General features: G+C 40.3%; 1 protein-coding gene across 1 annotated transcript; it reads left to right on the plus strand.

Moving 5' to 3' along the window:
- Nucleotides 1-4,810: 4,810 nt before the first annotated feature.
- On the plus strand, nucleotides 4,811-21,019 carry LOC140230913 (glutamate receptor 1-like). Its single transcript, XM_072311054.1, has 10 exons — nucleotides 4,811-4,928; nucleotides 14,032-14,205; nucleotides 14,614-14,868; nucleotides 15,309-15,487; nucleotides 15,925-15,978; nucleotides 16,617-16,940; nucleotides 17,364-17,471; nucleotides 17,949-18,080; nucleotides 18,708-18,977; nucleotides 19,799-21,019. The coding sequence occupies exons 1-10, from the start codon at nucleotides 4,811-4,813 to the stop codon at nucleotides 21,017-21,019; spliced, it is 2,835 nt and encodes a 944-aa protein (XP_072167155.1).
- The last annotated feature ends 67 nt before the right edge of the window (nucleotides 21,020-21,086 follow it).

Raw genomic sequence — 21,086 nt, forward strand, 5'->3', positions numbered from 1 at the left:
ACACGAATACTTCTTCTCCGAAGAAATCAGCCATTTACAAGGTTTGGAACTTTCAGTGGTTGGTTGGTAAGTGCGAGTGACTTCTTGTATTTTCTACATAGTGAGACAATAACATCTATGGTCTCGCCTTGACAGAAAATACCCGTAATATTCGCTGAAAACGCAGTTGGGAAGCACTGCAAAATGGCACAATTTTGTGCTATTTGGTAGTGCATGAATAATTCTTTGAATTTTCAAATTTTCTAAAGTTTAAAGAATTGGGAGTTTTCTCAATAGTATTAGGGTGATGAACATAAAAATTTTAAACCATAAAGTACGTCGTATGTTTTCACTGAAAAGTCTTTGCTCTCTGTCGATGACCTAGAAACGTTCAAATCTCTGATGAGGTGACAAAAAAGTCCCATTTTGCAATGAATCTCTAGTCCCACGGTAAACCGTGCCTTAGCAATGATTATTATTTTTTATTCCTTTTACTTTATATGCAGGTATTGCTAGATTTTACGTTAACGTCTTGTCTCATTATTGTGAGGGATTTAGAGGTGGTTTGAATCTTCTGAAGTGTGTATTCTGTCAGTACTAATTAATTGTGACATGCTGAAACGATGCTATATAGAATTCATTTCCAGTGTTCCTCTTCTGTAGAATGCCCATAAAGATAGCCCTGAAGTAGCTCATGCAATGAAAATGAAATGCCATACTAATACAGTGTATGTATCATATGTATACTTATACTTGCATCTTTGTTCTTTTTATTGAGCGGAAATGTAATATTGCACATGATTTTTTTTTCACTGAGATGTAAATAATCAACAAATTCATAGATAATGGACAAATGTGTGTATATATTTTTCGTACTTTTTCAATATCTTATGTAGAAAAGGGAACATAATGTTGAGACGTTCTTGAGCTTTTCTCTCAATATACGTTGAGTAAACGTGTAGGACTGTCAAAACATAAGCTTGTATGATCCGAGCTTACAATCTTATCAAAACAACACATCACCTTACCTTCACTTAATTGCTTTTCATCTATAATGGAACCACTCTAAATCTTCCAATGCACTTTCAATAGATTGCTTTCTCTCCTCCAAGTCATCGCTTCATCCACTGAAACACACAGAACGCGAAGTTTGCCAAAGAAAATGCACACTTTGAAGTGGTCCAGAAAAATGCTTGCTGCATTTTAGTTGCTATATTAGTGCCCTGTCGCTGTCATATTATGTCTTCGCATGCATCATGGGTTGTTTCAAACCATGAGGAAAGAATGATAAAAATAGAAAGATGCAGATGTAGTGAAAAACACAGCTGTGTGGGGTAAAGTCAGACAAAAATCTCATCCTCAAGAAGCACAGAACACGTTTCTGTTTCATTCAAGCGTAAATATACTTGCCACAGTGTCATATTTCTGAGCAATAGAAATATAAATGCATTCGGAAGTATATCTTGTTTTCTTAGCAGGCATCCAATCCCTTCATTAGAGAAAATATAAATGCAGCAGTTGTGATTTTGGTGGTTCCGACAAATTGAAGATAATGTTGTTGCTGCTTATAATTACTTCTGATGTTCTCATTATATGTGTGTGTTTTGTATGTACAGTATATGTAATTCATATACGAATCTACTCAAGAATGTACAAACTTCTCTTTGTGTTATTTGTAGTAACGGAGTAAATAACAGATTTTTAAACTGTAATTCCGAACGTGTTTTAGTGTGCTTATTTACACAGACTGTTGCAGTGCCCCTTTCTATTAAGTATAATACAAGTGTGCCCGCGTATGCCGGCTGGTCGATTTCATCGACAGTAGCGGATACGCTGGCTGGCAATGAGTTGACGCCATACACGATGGTGAAGCCGACTGGCGCATTCATTGCTTAGTAACGTGTATCCCACTGTATGAAAGTAGGCCGAGTAGCTACCAGTGCATGCACACAGACGGATACACTATCCATAATACAATGTAATTCATGACACACACAAATACCCACGCACACGCACATACAATGGAGTGTCACGTCAGCCCTGTGCAGGGTTATGAGCAATTCATCTTTTATCCTTATGGTTGTCTCTTGTCACAGTCATGAATGTTCTTGTTTAACGTGTATTTTTATTATCATTTCACTGTGTGTGCGTGTGTGCGTGTGCGTGTGTGTGTGTGTGTGTGTGTGTGTGTGTGGTGTGCGTGCATTTGCTTTTGGTGTGTCGTTGTTTTGTTCGTTTTTGCGGGGGAGGGGCTATGAATCAATTATGACCATACATTGATTTTGAATTATAAAACGCATTCACATCCTTTCATTCACTGAGAAGTAATAATGAAGGTTAGATGTTTTGTCGGGGTCAATAGTCAAATTTCAGGAGGGCAAATCTATATTTGACATGAGATGAATGCATGTAGTGCCTACATTGTACTGTATACAGTCAGTTTGTAGCTTCATGTATTCACCCGGCTGTACATCGGGATTCATTGCATTGTACAAGGTTTTGTCCTTTGTCAGTGGTGTGATGCGTTCAAGCGTACAACCACCAGTTCGCTTCTCTGAAGAGGAACTACATTATCTCTCGGATTTGAAGTGGTTTCTGCAAACAGGGGGTGCTTCGGTTTGCGCACACTCTTGTCAAAAGGGGACTAAATTTCTGAACGCGTATAACTTTTTATCAAAGCCAATTATGGATGTTGCACGGTTCCTTTCATTCTTTCTGTGACCCCGACGCTAGCCTTTTGACAAGCCCCTGCAGCTTTTTAGCACCCTGCCCAGCAGGCACACAGAGTCAATCAACAGAAGATCCCCAGTCTCACAGTCACGAATGTGTGCTGAGAATACGTGTTTCTCACACGGCACCCAGTCTCACCGTGGGTCTTCATAACATTCAAGCGTATAGTGTGAAGACTTTCGGTCCGAAATATACCATCTATTTTGTGTGTGTGTGTGTGTGTTCCACAGTGTTAGTGAAGTTCAGTGTTTGTATGACTCCCATTACGTATACATTGTTGACACGTGTTGCCATGGCATGCCGGAAAAGTATCAAAACAAGGCATGAACAATAATTTGGAATTAAATATCTTAGTCCTTCTACAGAAAGCCAACCGATCCCTAAATTACTTCGAGTATTGAAGTTTTTTCTTATATATGCCTACATACATATATATATATATATATATATATATATATATATATATATATGTATATATACAATATATAATATATACATATATAAGCCTATTAGAGAGAGATATAGAAAAAGATATACAGCTGTACATATCTGAATCAAATGTATAAACGATATTATGTAATACCCCCAAACACAGGCATCTTTTGAAATGTACCTGCGTCTGTTCAATAGAATCTCATCAAAGACTTTCTTTTAAATGCCGATTGTAGCACGGGTTAACCTTAATGAATGACAGAAATAAATGAGTCGAAACAAATACTCATAGTAAATGTGCTATGTAGTGCACTCTTTTCTAATCATTTTCGTTACTAACTGAACGAAGAAAGAAACACCTGTAGGCCAACGTTTTCCCGATGGCCTACTTGGAAATGCGAAAAATGAATATGGACGTGTCGCTATACAGTGTTGACAGGCCGTTACTTAAAACAAGGTGAAATGGTTTAGACAGCGCCTTATGGTAATAGTCAAGATTGCAAAATAGAGTGAACACTCAAAAGAATTTGGTCTTTTTATGTCAGCTCAGAGGAATGTCATATCTGTTTGATTGGTTATTGGGAAATACGATTCATTATAGAGGGTAAGACGCATTCTGTTTCATCAAACTTCGAACACTCTACCTGCTTAAAAATTGATTCCATTTAGCAGAAAGTATGCATGAGGTTTGACCCGCGTATAAAACTGGACAACGTAGAGCCTACAACACAGTCCTAGACTACTATCCTAAACATTTATTCGCATTTGGAGTGGCCATACGATGTTCAGAGCTTTCCCTCACAACGGAGTGACCTCCTCTAACCCCTTTCTGAAATGCAGCTGTCCCTTTCTGTCATCTGATGAATAGAACCATAGAGTATTCAAAACCAAATTCATACGCGGCACTATTTTTCGCCCAATGCTTTATAAAATCATTGGCAATATCAGTTATCATGGTGCTTTCTAACTTTACAAATCAATATCAATATTTGTACTTATTACAGTTTTGGAAACTGTTATTCTGATCAAAAAATAAATGCAAATTATGATTTCTTTTGACGGTCACGAGGGCGGTGATTTGCCCTGTGGATGGATGTGTCGATGGTGACTAAGTCCTGCAGTTGAACCAGAGCCTTTTTCAAGTCTCGATCTTGAGAAAATATTTCCCAGTCACACGAGATTCAAACAGTATTTGATTACTTATTATTGGCTTGGACATTATAATATAGAGTAACTATAGTAGTAGTATAGCGATAAAAGTATCAAAAGGGACAGCGGAGAACACGAAAGCAAGATTATGTTTTCAGTCACCTCCTCGGGGTGAGACTACGTTGATCCACCTGAGTGGGTAATGCTTTTTTCTCCCTTTCTTTTTCTTTACCAAATAACTGCGCGGCACTGCGCTCCGAAGGTTCGGTGCGAAACTCACTTAAATCGCGCTTTAGTCAAGTGGAGTGCGAGGAACTCCTGGATAAGCCAGTTTTCGCGGTTTCATTATTACCAGGCATTCTCCAAAGACAGCCCAAAACTGTGAAAAGAAAGAAAACGCATTTGAATAATTTGTTTTAGTGAAAAGTAGTACTTGACTCTTCATGATACTCGTGCAAAGGAGGGTACATACAGGAGAAAACCAGAAAGAAGAAACTCTTTGATTGAACAGCTGGAGAAGATGGCAGTTCGGCGGAGAGACCGTCGGGAGACGCCATCAAAAATCCCTGGAATTGTGCAATTTTTGGCAATCATCTGGCTCGGCTCGTTGGCTTGCGATGCGGCGACCGTCGGGATAAGTAAGTAACCCTTGTGTCTTTATCTTTTATGCCACCACATCTTTGTCAAACAAGCTAGTTTAAAAGGCTACAGTCAGACAGTGCAGCAGCTCGTCCGTAGGGCATTTGTTTCATCGATTGGCACATTACAAATGACAAAAATTGTAAACTCATCGAAATTTATATGAGATGGAGGTTGATCGCAACACGATATTGTATATATTATATGATATAATTATATACAAAGACAAAAGAGACGGCCCATAGTCAACCTAAGTATGAATCATGTGTTGTCACAGGAACTTTTTCAAACAAAGGTTCGTCTTGGTTCGATAGTTAAAGATGTAATGCAATTGCGTGGGGGAGGGGGATAGTAAATGTAATCGTGACAACGGCTAAAAACACACGGTCATCTAATTTGCGATACTTAATGGCCAGTGTTGGCGATGAACGTCGATTATGACTGCAGATTGGTATAACTTTACTTGAATGAACTCTGGCAAACAATTTAGAATATGTCCTGATTATGTGTGTTTGAGAGAGAAAAAAAAAGTATACTCGTTGACCTGGCAGGGAGAAGTGGATTGTCAGAAATAAAATAGATCTCAGGATAAATTGGCGGCGCCATCGCATTTGACATGTCATTAGGATATATCGGCTCGAGCCAATGAGAAATGGGCAGACTGAGAGATGTAAAGAAGAAAGAACAGAAGAAAGCAGAAAGAAGCATAGAGGGATCGGGAGAAGAGGGCGTAAACAGTAAATAGAAAAATGACAAGATAAGGCAATGTGATGTTGCCGATTCATCTTTGTATTAAATCCGTATACATCATACATGTTGGCCTAACTATAACAATTTGTAAGGCTGATTACGCCTTTGAGTCAGTGCACATTGTCTCATTCATTCTGTCTGCCTGTCTGTCTGTCCGTCTCTTTGGTTGATCTGTACTGTAACTCGCGAGGATGTGTTCATGCATCCATTGAATTGAATTGAATTGAATTGAATTGAATCCATTGAATTGAAGATTGCAACAATGCTCCACTCCAGGGATTCCATTCACTTTCTTCCTCCAATCGTTAAGTTCTCAGTCTCCCAGAAAAGGAGCCCGTGTAACAAACGAAACTTGAAACTCAAACTGCACTTGTACGCTGTGATGTTGAAAGTGGACTAGTCAATAAGCAAATATCTTTGTCTTATAAATAGTTTTTTCTATCTTATTGTCAATGCATCCATTCTCCATATCATCTATATGCTTAATAAATTATAATATTGCACTGATGATGACTTCCAGAATTCCAAACAGGTGTCATGTGTGCGCACGACAAATGCATTGTCAGGCGTGGAATGCACATAGAAAGAGGGACGATACATTCTTCAAGATAAAGAGATTTAAATGGACAAAGCATTAACAAGCCACAGAGAGATCTACCAAACTAGTAATTCATCTGACCAATAGATGATTTTTACATGTTACATTTTACATGTTACATTTCAAGCCTACAATAATCTTCAAGTGTGAAGGATGTGGGCGTAACCCTAAGAAGAAGAAGAAGACATTCTCTATGGTATTTGAGTATCCAAGGCAACCAATGTATTGAGTTTTGTTACTTCATGTATAAGTGAACAATAGCACACTATTGCACTCTACGCGGTCATCGACGGAACAACCGTAAACATGTTCTGGTAGCTTGTTGTTGTTGTTGTGTGTTTTTTTTTTTTCGTGCTATCCCTTAAGGAATTTGTTTTGTTATACCCTGGCTGAACTTCGAATCAAAACTATATGAAGCCGATGGAGAGAATTCCGGATGACTCTTAGAAATTTGTCAGCCATCCATCAAGCCACCATCAGTTGGTATGACCCACCCCTCGGGACCTTTCACATCCCTACTCCCTCTCTATCTTTCTTTCTTTCTTTCTATTCTTTCTCTCTCTTCCGATCTCTTTCACCCCTCTCTCTTTCTCCTCTCTAAATATGAGGAACTTGGGATTAGTTGAGGTTGAGTCTTACCCCCAAACTGATGTGGTCATGATGATTTCTAAAACCATGAAGCTAGTACACCCTTTCTTGTCTTACAGAATAAGCAGAACGAACGAGCGAGGATTACACCCACATGTTAATCCTGCGTAACGAATCGTTTAGATTATGGGAAGAAAAGTGAGGTCATGAAGACGTAGGGACGGATCAATAGTTGAGGACTAACAGATTAATGGATGAATAGATAGATAGATGCATAGATAGATAGTTAGATATAAAGATAGTCATATACACAGGTAGATAGATAGATAGATAGATAGATAGATAGATAGATAGATAGATAAATGGAGGCATGATGTAGATTGTCTGTAAAGTTATAGTGGAGAGTCTTCATAAGTACATTTTTCTTAAGCTTTCCTGCCCGCTAAAGTATAGACAGATTGTAGATGGATAAACATGTATATAGGTCCTACTAAAGTAGATATAGATAGATACAGATATAGACATAGATATAGACGTATTAGGAAAAGTTAGATGTTAAAAAGTCTCCTCACAGAACTTTAAGATTTAATCCCTGGAACCATTATTCAGGATAGCGGAATGGGAGAATAACAGGGAATTATGGCGAGCAGGGTCAAAATCATCACGAAGTCTGAAACGCAGTTGCGTACCCTGGTGGCTCTTGAATTTCAGATTTATGATCGAGTGGTCAATGCTGGCAATGGATAATTCAAGAACGGAAATGAAATAGCCGTGTGCGCCTCGCCTGATACCAGTGACCCTCACCAGAATGTCAAGCTTTGGGCCAAGGACCAACCTACTCGGGCAAGATGTCGGGGCGTAATATGCGAGGGGATGTAAAATGTAACAAGGCACAATGGTGGCATGTCCTAGTATATGAAAGCTTTGTTATTCCATTTTTTTCGGACGATCTCGTGTAAATATTAATTAACAACACAAAATTATTATTCGTCATGGAATGCCAGGGGGAGGGGGTGAGGAATTATACTCCAGGCGCAAGGGCACCAGGTATAATAGGATGTCGTGGTAGATGAGGTAGGGATCACTCACACACTCACTGTGGTGTTTCTCTTATGAGGACCCCTGTGGCTGTATTCCAGAAGATGTGCACGCATAAAAGGATGAGTTGGCCTCTTGCGAACAATGGCGGGTGAATAGACTTACTGAGCCATGTCCTCCAGCCTTACGCGAATGCCCAAATCTTGGAGGAATGTATACGAAATAACAACAGCAAACCTCCTCAGCGAGATAATTGGTAGTCAGAGTCAACGACAATGCGATTACCATGACCGGGCTAATCGTCCCGCTTGATGAGTTCGAGGAAAACAATAACGAGACGAACTTGAGTTCAACTCTTCTGTACCTGGTTGCGAGCAACGGAAACGTTACTTTGTTGTTGTTGTTGCCGTTGTGTTTGTTTTTGACAGTGTTTGATTTTTGTTAGCGTTCAAGTGTTCAATTTCTCCCTCTTTTTCGCCATCTCTCCCTCCCACTCCTTCTATTTCTGTCGCAATATGTTAATTTATCATGTGAGCGTTCACATTCACATAAGTCACCAGCCGATCAGTTCAGCCACTTATAATTTTAGCTCTCCTTTACTTCCTTTATCCCCCACACTCCTCTAACCACTTCACTCTTGTAAAACAGCAATGCAGGTAGAAAAGACATACAACTTGTAATATGAAACGCCACTAAGCAACCTAGAGTATTTGTTACAATTAGATGTATGAAAAGGGTCATTTGAGAAATCAAAGTAAATTCATCTCTTGCTATCACATGAATATCTGTAACATTACAACATTTAAAAAAAGAACAAACAAACAAACTTCTGAAGATTATGTAGTTCAGTAGGTGGTCAGGAGACACCAAATATCCCCTCGTCTATACTGCTCTTTGGTGCAAACCAGAAGTTTATGCCGTCTTTAATAGATTTGTTGTGTACCAGCAGCATAACTGCACACCCCAATTAAAGTGTATATCCGTCAAGATATAGCGAGTCAGATATAGTACCTCTGCTGGCATTTCTGGACTGACCCAAAAGTTTGCAAAGTCCGTGGTAAAAACCAATGCGAGCGGAAGACGAACCCAAAACCGACAAAAGAAGCTTAACTCAAGGCTTTCAAGAGTGACCATTCATCAATAAGATAGCAGAATATGTTGACAGACATGTTATTACAATTGTGTTTTATATGCACCGATCCTCAATCAATCACTTCAGCGCTGACAACTCCTTTAAACATTCCAAATGCAGATAGCTCCCTTCTAAACATCTTCGAGCCTGCGGAAAACGTTCTTGTTTTTACAGTTGGAAAGAAATGGGGCAGGCAGTTGTTTAACTTTCCCTCACAGAAGTCTGGGATACTCGGACCATCTCTCTAAATGTGAAACAAAATAAACAAGACGGACAAGCACAAAAAAGTTTCCCGAAAAGACTTCGGAATCAACAGAGAGAGAAAGTAGCTAGCAGCAAACAAACATAAGTACAATGTAATGTCATGTCCGAGAAGACGCTGTTGCCCAAAACATGCATCTCGCCACGAAGTTCGAACTGTCCATCATTGCAAAAACGTTGCATATCGTCACCTCTTTGTAAGCTCTACCTGTAGATGACTTATATGCCAATAGAGCAGCTGTCAAACCTTGCCTCAAATGCCTCCTGCTGCGGCGCTGAAAATTGAAGGTTTCAATCCATTCCTTTGAATGGATGTACAGCATCAGTCACCTTCATGAGACAATGGCTTGATTAAATTTTTGTAGGCCGAGTTCATGAAGGAATTGTGATACGAGAGTTGAAAGAATGGATGCATGTTTCTGTCTTAGAACTACTGTTTTATCACTGATATTGTAAATATATAGTACTATAGATGTTTGCTGGTAGAGTCAGGGTTGGGCACCAATCAGCCGTGTCTGTGACTGGGAGTCATCACCAAACGAAAGGGAAATAAATGTGAAGGTCCTGAATCACATTAAAGGGAAACGCCACAGCGTGTTGAAATTGTCTTTATTGAAAATGACAAAGTCAAACAAACCGAGGAATGTTGGACTAAAACTCACTAAAAATACATTTAAACCATTTAAAGTTTCGTTTGTGTTCACGAAATTATAATGATATTGGTCATTATACCAAAGCAGATTGCACCGATTACGTCAAAGTTTTACAACAATGTCCCATATTGTGATATTGGTGGGAATTATTATGAAGAGCATTTTTAGAATAATTTGCAGGCTAAGACTTCTTCACTCAGAGTAGGATATAATTGCTAAGTCGTTGCAAGGGAAACGAGCCTAGAATTATTCATTTTGAGAGGTAGAAGGAGGACAAGTAATGTTTAGGAGGCATATGCGATAAACATCATTATCTCATTGACTTCTAACATGTTTAAAGTCAGCAACATTAACCTTTTTCAGCTCCGATGTAAAAAAAAAAAAATAATAATAATAATGTTCGCAACGTTCTAACTAATTTACGTGCGATTAACGAAATTTTCGCGGTTCTGTAGTTTATACTGGTTTGTGTATTTTATTCGATGTTATTTTGATTCAAATCACCCTGAATACCAAATCACGCTATGAATGTTTATGAAATCAAAATTGAAGTACACTAGAGGAAGGGAGAGGAAATGAACTGGTATCCATGAGGTGTGAGGCAGCACTGCTCTTGATAGCTCAGGGCGCGACTGGATGCCTGAACCGTCGGGCTATCTCCGGCCGCCTTACTCCATCGTGCCGATGACTGGAGTTGGGCACAGGCGCGCGATGACGCTAATTGGAAATATAATCTGAAATCGCGACACTTGAAGCGACCTCAATTTCAACGCTTCTGACCTCTCCACTTCATAGAATTTGCATTGGATTTTTAAGATGGCTTATTTTGCAAAAATGGGCGGGGGAGTGGAAATATGAGAAGACAAAGTTAGAGAGAAAGTATTACTGGGGCAAAATATCTTGTGTAGTTGTCGAGTGAGAGGCGTGAAACACAGCGAGAAGTATAGTCGCCCTTTATACCGCCTCCCAGATTACATCGTTGATTTACATTCTTAGTTTTTTACTCCTCAATAGATATGAATATGAACAGGATTATATTTCATTACACGTTTAGGTCTGGTTCGTATGATTTTGTATATTAATGAGTACGGTAGTAGCTGTCACGTTATCGGGCTATTGACGAATTTTCGAATTGCTTCAACATAACAGGACAAAAAAATTATAATCTGTAGTTGACTGTATTTTTTTTTTCCAGCACACACTCGTTGACTACTAAGCAAACCAGGTGATTCACTACTAATAATGTTTAGCAGTTACATGTCATTCAAATAACGTCTCAATAGCGTCTACGATAGTGTCCCATGGGAATTGGATAGATTTGATGCACAATTTACGCCCTCAGATTAAGTTCAGAATAAGTTCGGCTGATGGGCTACATTGTTCTTTTGAGCGTTGACAAACAGTATACAAGCAGGTATTGGGTAAAACACACTAGATGCGCAAGTATTATGGAAGAAAAGGTGTGTACCAAGGTGGTTAACCTGTTTAGGTACGTGAGCGTGCTGTCATCTGGAGTTAAAGCAGATGACAGTCGGAGGGTGTTTATAACCAAAGTGGTAGTGACACTGGCACAAAAAGGCTTTCGAATAGAAGACTGTTGACCCTCTATTTCATGGAAACTAATGGTAACGGAGAAGAAGAAGGTGAAGCTTGAAGAGGGATGGGGCGCTCACTCAGTTGACAGGTTACCGAGTAACCCCTGCCCCTTTGATGCGGTCTTGACCACGACATTCTCATCATCCTACTAATGTGATCCCTCTTGACCTTTCCATTAAACCACAATGATCCCCCTACTCCATGGTAAAAGTCCACAATCTATTTAGAGAGGGCATTCTCCTGCCTTCGTTTCTCCGACCTAATTCTTTGCATTGGATCAATCGAACTAAAAATACATGTCACCTCATCTTCACCACAAGGCGAATGATAAAATATGTGTTTTTCTTCGGCCTCTTCCATTGTACTGTGACGTCTATAGTAGTACTCGGCGTTTCAAGATATACCACGCTCGACAATGCATTTGAAGAGAGAGATATTCTAGGAAAACATCTTGACGTGATGTCATAAATAAATAAAAAGATTTGAAAAAAAGAACAAACCAAAACAAAACAAGAGCAAAAATTAGATCTACAGAAAAGCAGCACGTTGTCATTTTAAGTACCCAAGAGCTATTAGAGTTGTGTCTCACGAAGTCTGTTTCTGGTGTAAACAAGCATTGTGCGCCCGGGCCAATCAGAGGTCATTTCCATCATATCATTATGTAGAGGTGAAGTCAGAAAGCCATGCGGTATGACTAACCTGTGTTTCACCCTGAATCTCTATTGTTCCCTTTGCTCAAAGAGGTACAATCACCACCTCGACATTTCTTTCTTGTATCCGGGCTTTTGTAAAAAAAATGGTCCATCATTTTTTTTTATTAACTCAATCAAGTATGATATTTGAACATTTTTCTTCATGATCCCAACCCCACCCCATCCCCTTTCTGTTGGGATTTGGGCATGCGATTTGCCCACTGTTGAACCCAGAATTTGTCATTAACAGTAGAAGAATGATTCTTCTCGTTACTCCATGTGATTCCCAAAGTGATGAAAAGTACGATATACCTAGAAATGCGTGTGTTTATCAGCATTCCCGATTGTCACGTTATATATACATTGTAATACTATTACTACAGCAAGATTTGGCTGGTTTGATATGAATGAATGACTAGGCGGCTTTAATGCATATTGCCGATAGCTGAGCCGTTATGTATGAGATTAGAATACTTGCATTTTTATTTGCTCTAATATGTCATGAGACCCTGAAACAACATACTGCAGTTTATTTGTTTAAAATGCTGTTCATATTATGCGATTTTGTGTTGTGCACTTTTGCATGTGTTAACAGTTTTAAAGCAAGTTCTTATCCTTTATCATACACTATAACAAGAAAAGCTTCTCCGACTACCCCTCTATAGGGATATAATGGGAGAAGACTCCTATGACCAGTTAGCGTGACACAGACCAAGATGGAAAATAAACGTACAATGGTACGGAAGGTCGGTCACCTCACATTGCAGTGATGGACAATAGAGAAAGCTTACATAGAAGGTCTTGATGGAAGACATCGATTGACTTTCCAGGAAAATCAGTTTACCGGACTTTGCAGGGCAGAACTAAGCAATAGTTATCATTCATCATGAACTAATCCTTATTAGCAAACGAACTCAAGGCCGTATACAATAGTTATTTGCTCTCTACACAGAGATTTTGGTCCACTAAGAAAAAAAAAAAACCGAAGACATAATCTTTAATCGTGACGTTTATGTAGGCTAGCAAACATATCACAATATAATATTTAGGCCATCCCTCTAGAAAGGACTGAATATGATAAAACAAGAGTTGGTGGCCGTGTTGACAAATTTGACTTTGTGAATAATTTAATCACAAGACTTGTCACAAGACTAAGTTTCTAACATATCAATGACTGGAAGGGAAGGCTTGCTTATTTCACATTCTGTCTATTGGCATGTCAAGGGTTAACTAATCTGTCTAAACGAGTGATCGATATCATGTGATGAAATTCATGCTGGCTTTCTTTCGCCCACGGAGTTACAACACACTATTAATGCAGACTGGCAATATACGGTGGAAACTTTGTTTGTTTGCTGTTGCTGCTGTTTTACTAATCACTAGTAAATGGTTTTTACTTTCGAAGCAGAACGGTTGGATTTAGACTTTGCGGCTGAAATGTGAAGGCACTGATCGTACACAGCGTTTTTCCTCTAAATCGAACCTATTCAATTCTCGAGTAATTTTTGCCTCAAAGATTATACCAAAAAAAAATGCTGTCTTCATTAGATTATCAATCTGGAGGCTTTTGAAAGGCCTGTATCAGAAACAAAGATTCATATTTGAAAAGAAACGAGCTCACCGGATCAAAAATACACTGCCTTATGGGATAGTATTGATGAATAAAACATTTCAAGATGACACGACCGTACAACACCAACCAACTACAAAAATTATTTCTGTGACTTAACAATGCCAATAATCAATAGCTCCATCGTACTGACTGATTGCTCAAATCTCTTGCCATTATTACAGGTGCCATGTTTGGCAGTGAAACGGGGTACAACAACATCTACCGTAACGTGATCAATGACGGGGTGCTCTACGTCAACAGGAATCAAACCTTCCTCGGCGGCATCCACAGTCTCGAGTTCATCGACCACGACAATGCTATCTCGAGTAACTCCATCTACGTCGGGTTAACGGAAGGTAAGACCACAAAAGAAAATAGACGTATAGAAATAGATGTTACACTAGTAGCTAACTGTAATTAAGGTGAACATAGACGTGTTTATCGCGCAGAAGGCGTGTGAATCCCAAGAACCCGTATGGACAGGAGAAATGAAATTGAATGAAAATGAAATACTGATAATCGATAACTTCCTGTAATTATCAACCATGTGTGTGTGTGTGTGTATGCTTGTTTCCAGTTTGGGTGTGGTTAACATTGGTCAAGGTAACTCGTTTGACAACAGTCTCTCAGAAAGTCTTTAGCTTGTACGTTTGCTTTGTTTTGCATGCATAATTAACCTTTGTTTTGTTTAGTAAATGCGTTTCTTTGTTATTTGAGCAAAAGCTAATGAGGAGCCCATTGCATTATTCTTTCTCCGTGTGCAGCTTGTAACCATATCGCCACAGAACAGATATCGGCGCTGATTCTGCCCCGTGATCGTTGCGAAGACAGCGATGACATCGCAGCCGTTGTCAGCCACGGCTCCAACCCGATCGTATCCATCGATCAGGGAAACTTAGGGTCGGGCTCGACGGCGTTCAAGATGTATCCAACACCAGAAGACATGACGGAGTTCTATATTGACGTCCTGACCTACTTCGCATGGAGAAGTTTCATTCTCCTATACGACGATGCATCAGGTAAGACAATTTAATGTACAGGGTTTTTTACGCTGAATATGCTTTTAATCTCCCAGAATCTGTGTAATTATACCAAAGCATCAATGCAGACAGGGATATTGCATGTGTGTTAGTGATTGTGATGGTGAACATGTCTAGAAAAGATAACCCTTTAAAAATCAAAATGTTTGGTCACTGTTTTTGACTGTCCGAGTTTACCCCAGAATGTAATTGGACAATATGTGTACGTTAATGAATTGGATTGCCAGTTCTCATGTTACATGTAACAAGTTTGCTTCCATGATTTATCCTTATCACACGATCTATCCTTTCATGTTCTGCGTGTTCTTTTTGTTCTCGACAAAAGTGACATTACTTTTTCAGTTTAGGAAACTATGGGTCTGTGATCCGCGTGTTTTAAAAGTTTTTTTTTTTTTTTTATATACAACATTTTATAACAGCATTTGCCAATATGGAAGGCGTGCTCGAGTTCGGAACGGGAGAATCATGGAACGTGACCACTGTCGTGATCGACGAAGATGACTTCGAGAACAACGTACCGACCATTGTCGGCGAAAAGACCAGAAATATCTTCATCATGTGTTCTTCTGAGGACATTCTAAGACAAACTATCAATAGGGTAAGACATTGGACGTTAGGTTATGTATTTGTCAAACGATTTACAAGACATGTTATGTGTATGACGTCTCAATGATTCACGTAAAAACGAGTAACGTTCTTCTTCATTCGTAACAGTATGGCATGGCAGTATGATGATTTTTAAAGTTTTGTTTTGCACGGCATCTTGCCAATTACATTTTTTTTTATTCCTCGTGTTGATTTTGAGTTTGCTCATATTCTTTTTTTCAATGTCAATGCGACGGTATACAGATATGAAATCGTAAAGTGTGCGTTGAATTAGTTTCCGGAAGTGTCCAAAAGTCAGTGATGAAGAAAACTGATACCGGTGTCCTGCTCTCATGACATCTGACCTTTGACATCAATGGAGAGTAAATGAGAGAGTCCAATGATGAGTGGAATAATATCCGATGTCTTTTCATTTCCTTTCTTGGTCAGGCTATCGAGTTGCGCATAATGGGTCCTGAATACACCTGGATGATCGGAAATTTGGTGAGTTTTCCCCTTATCCTATCTTCCTCTACAAATGAATGATTTTAGATCCTCTACAAATGAATGATTTTAGATAGGATACATCAACTCTAAAACAGTTCATGACAGCACCATGCACTCCCTCTAAACCTTAAGAAACAATCATATTCTTAGTTCTATGATTACTCTCAGCTTTTTTGCCACTACTACCATAATTGCGATAGATACCTCTACTTCTCCTTCTTCCTTTCCTTTGTCTTTTCCTCCTCCTTCTACTCATCCATCGTATTTTTTTTCTATCCCATATCTATGTATACAGTGAATTTATTACTGCTCTGAATATGAGAAATCATGCTACTGTTACTGCCTTACCAATATTAATTAAAGTATCGCGAGTCCTGGCGTACTATATCGACTGCCATTATCATTATCTAGCTACCTTTATACAACTAGTGCTACCTAAACCACTACGATTTACAGACATATCATTGATACTCCCTCTTTCTCTAACTGACTGTTCCTACAACGACAACAGTCTAATCGGTCTTATGGACATCTCCTCCAATGGAGTGAACTAGGATTGGTATAATGGCCCCAGTGCCAAACTGTGTACAACTGAAGTATCAGTAGAATGATATGGTGAATTATTCTACCTGCAGGACCTGGCGATGGACAGGAACTTCCGGGAGACATTAGAAGACACAAATGCCTACATCACCCGCTTCAACATGAACTACACAAGAGACTGGCAGTATGCCCTGCCCACTGTAGGCTCTTCCCAGTTCACCGAGTGGCACTTCCGTGAACGCAACGCCTACGACGCCGTGATCGCCATCGGGCACGCCCTCAGGAAATACCGCTTGCACAGGGAATCCGAAGGCGTGGTTGGTAGCTCTGTGTTGCCCGGAGACACCCCTATGCCGGCCTGCCCCTCCTCCCCATCCCCTGTGGCCGAAAACGTATTGACCAGATACATGCAAAATGTAAGTTCATACCACGCTTGTATTTCCATATAGTCTTGAGATCAAATGTACACAATTATGAAATGATCAAACTGGTTTATCGTTATGCACACCCAAAACAGAAGTCATCGAAAATTTCATTGAAACATACGTTCTTACTTGCTCAACTCTATGTATGGTATTGATATAATGACACTAAATGTTTGCAGTCTATTACATAATCGTTACGCAATCATGCTGTGAGACGATGATAGGGATGATGATGATGGTGTTGATGATGACAATGAAACGTTACAAAATATTGATGTTTATGACAATGATGACAAAGTAAGAAGACCAATGCCGTTTTATACGTGTTTCAGCAATGAATAGTTGTTCCTTTAGAACCGTGTAATATCTGTCTGCAGCTCGTGATTGACAGATAACTTGCTATTCCCCCTCCAGATAAGTTTTGAAGGGATCACAGGAAACGTTGCCTTCAATGAAATTGGAGACAGAATCAACTACACCATCACCATCTACAGTGGACAGGGAGAGTCTGTTCACCAGATAGTAAGTACACACGACATTCCTTGACCTTTCCTCTCTCTTCATTTGTTTGTTGTTGTTGTTGTTGTTTTTGTTTTTGTGGTTTTTTTTTGGGGGGGTGGGGGTATCATTAACGGCTCAAAGACAAATACTCAGGGTTACGTATAGAATGTTCCATAAGTTTCTTACCGGGCAAACATTACAGATACTCAATGAAAACAAACTACACTCATTGGTCGTGGGCGCCTTGTGACAAACTTTCATACGCAATGGTGCACTTACCTCCAATGTAATTATCATAACCTAACGATGCTGTGATTTCATCAGTACCTGTATTAGGTGGGGACTGTGCGATGAGATGCAGAAAAAAAAAACCCATCAATTTGGGATAAAATAATCACTTGTGTAATGATATTATGGCATCGATCAGACAATCTTCACTGTGGTAGAGATTGCAGGGCAATCTCATTGATTTGTCTGCCATATCTATGTTCCTTACAGCGTGGGATCTGGACGCAGAACATACCGTACTGGGAAGAAACCTGGGATCGAAAGTGGGAGAATGAGGGTCGTCTCAACGTGACCAACTTCAACTATGGCAACGACCGTAGGATCAAGATCGTCTCCATCGAGGTAAATTATTCTTGCATAAAGTAGCGTCGGCAGGTTGTTGGTTTTTGTGGCAAATAGTGTTACCTAGGAGTTTGACAGATAACTGCTCGACAACAGCGGTGGCCCCGGGCCAAAAAGAAAAAAAAAAACGATGTTTGGCCACCAAATTTCCAAAAAGGCTATCTTTTGGCGGCCCATTTGAGTAGCTAATAGTGGAAATGGACTGTTACAGGTTTCCTCTCATTAAGAGCCAATATATTTTCGTTTCGGGCAAAAAAAAAAATCAAACTTAAAGACTTCATTGGGACGAACAGGCCACCAGAGCAAAATGTTAGTGTCGAAAGATGAATTATGGACAATATGGACAAGTGATACACACGAAACTGGAGACCAAAATAATTTTTTTCTTCATTCAAGCAACATGAGATTGAAAATCATAGCGTAGGATGGCATTGATTAATAACTCAGAAATACGGAGAGGGAGCTCATACTCTGCATACTCTCAAAATGGTTTTAAACACTAGAAATACGACATCCTGGTAAGTTTAATCATCCTACCTTGCTTACATGGTGTAAAGATTACATCTATACGTCACTTTATACTGTCATAGTTATTGACTCTGTGGGCTTCACTCTTGCATCCTTCAGGCGGAACCGTTCCTGTTCAAGAGAGAGAATTACCTGGCTATTAGAAGGCAGCAGAACACTGGTGTTTCCAAACGGCAAATTCAGACAGGCCCCTACACTGGTAACGACCGGTATGACGGCTATATCATGGACCTCCTCAGCAGAATCAAGGCTTACATGCGCGGTATCGACTTCGAGTACGAAGTCGAGCTCGTCCCCGACGGCAAGTACGGACACAAGAGCAAGTACAGCAAAGAGTGGGACGGCATGATCGGAGAAGTGATCAGAAAGGTAAAGATACACATCAGCTAGTCGATGGCAGGGTGATGTGAACAAGGATTGTGTCCATCTGAATGTGAATTTTTCTTTTATGTGATTGTGAGATTCTTCTTCCCGTCCTGCGGAGGCTGTAGTATCGCAGTAAAGATTTAAGCCTCTGAGTACTGGCTGTATTACGTTTCTATCAAGGTCCCATCTTATGGAATAATCTACCAAATGCAAAACTCCAAGTCATGGCAGCAATTCAGATGTAACTTCTGACGTATTCTTTTGTAATAGCAACGTTATAACTCCTACTCTGCCAATACTTCTCTTCGTTTCCTTCGGTACCCCCTTTATTGTTTGTGTACCATTTGTATTTTATATACCTTTTAACCCCTAGTGTCTTGTATGTACTTTGGGGCTCTTGCCATCAAGCCTAATTGGATTTTATCGGTCCCCCTCCATAACATCAGATCATACCTTGAAATTGCGATGATTGTGATCTTAATGTGGACATTAATGTAATGAAATGGAATGGAATACTTTTGGCATCATAGAAGACTATAAGGCATTGTCCGCCATCTTAACGCAATCTCTATATATTAAAAAAAAAAAAAACACACACGATAAATCAGATCAGTTTTAGGAATAAGTCCATGTGTTTGAGAGATTTCGAACCCCCTGCGCTCCTGAAGCACATCATCTATTCATGTACCTGTCACGTTTTTCATTACAAAGAAAGTTCCTAATTGAATGTAAAATTAGCATGTTGTGTCATCGAATGTCTCTTAAAATTACACCTGATTGTTGTTCTCAAAAATGTGTCCCTTATGTTGTCATCTCCGAAACAGAAAGCTGACATTGCTGCCGCCCCCATCACGATTACAAAGGAGCGTCTGAAGGATGTCGACTTTACAGATTCCTTCATGAGTGGAGGTATCAAGTTGCTCCTGAAGAACCCTAACTACATTGAGCACAACCCCTTCCGCTTCCTCCACCCACTGGCCATCGAAGTCTGGTTCGTCAACCTCGGGACTTTCCTGATCGTGGCAGGGGTGCTTGCACTCATCAACTACTTCGATCCTTACGAGTGGAAGGCTGCGGCCGAACGTGGCGAAGTGGAGGAGGAGAACGGACGTAACTTCAGCTTCAAGAACTCCCTTTGGTACTGCACGACGACTCTGTTCTTCCAAGGCTACGACCACGGTCCTCGCTCAAATGCCGGCCACACTCTGACGGCCTTCTGGTGGGTTTTCGTACTGGTAATGGTGTTCGTCTACCTCTTCAATCTCCCAGGCAAGATCAACACAAACAAGCGCCTTGTCTACATCAAGAATCCGGATGACCTCGTCAACCAAGGTGACGTAAAGATCGGCACTGTATACGACGGCTCCATCCACTGGTATCTCTTCAAGGCCGGAATACCCGCTTACACTCGCATTTGGGATCGCATGTATTACGCCTCGCCCTCCGTCTACGTGGAGAACACTACCATGGGCATTGAGAGAGTACGCAACAGCAACGGAAAGTACGCCTTCCTGGGAGAGGCTAGGGAACTGGAGTATGCAGCCAGCAACCGACCTTGCGACTTGATCGTAAGTGGTGGATACGTGGATCGCAGTACTTACGCCATGGCCGTGGCGCCGGGTTCTCCGCTGGGTGATCACCTGTCCTACGCTATAGAGACTTTGAGAGACACTGGGGTGTTGGAAGATTTGCAGAGGGAGTGGTGGGGCCTGGACAGGGGCTGGCGACACCGCTGCAGGAACTTGACTCGCTACGAACGACAGGGTTTGTTCTCTTTCAGCGTGTACGACTTGGAGGGCTTGTATTTCTTCTTGATGCTCGGTTTCGCCATTTCGATCCTGATCTTCGTACTGGAATTGGTGGTGTATGGTTGCTCCGGGAAGGAAAGCAACACGAGAGGAGGAAGTGGTGGGGGTGGAGGATTTGGTGGAAGATCCGCAAAGAAGAATGGAGGAGGAGGACAGTCTAAGACTCCCATATCAGGAGGAGTTGGAAGCAGTAACGGTGGTGGAGGAGGAGGAGGCGACGGAAAGTTGTGGATTTAACCTCCACATATACACATACATACACACACACACATACACACACACACACATACAGTTTTAAGAAACA

The sequence above is a fragment of the Diadema setosum genome, chromosome 7 (genome assembly GCF_964275005.1).
Source record: "Diadema setosum chromosome 7, eeDiaSeto1, whole genome shotgun sequence".
Lineage (NCBI taxonomy): Eukaryota > Metazoa > Echinodermata > Echinoidea > Diadematoida > Diadematidae > Diadema > Diadema setosum.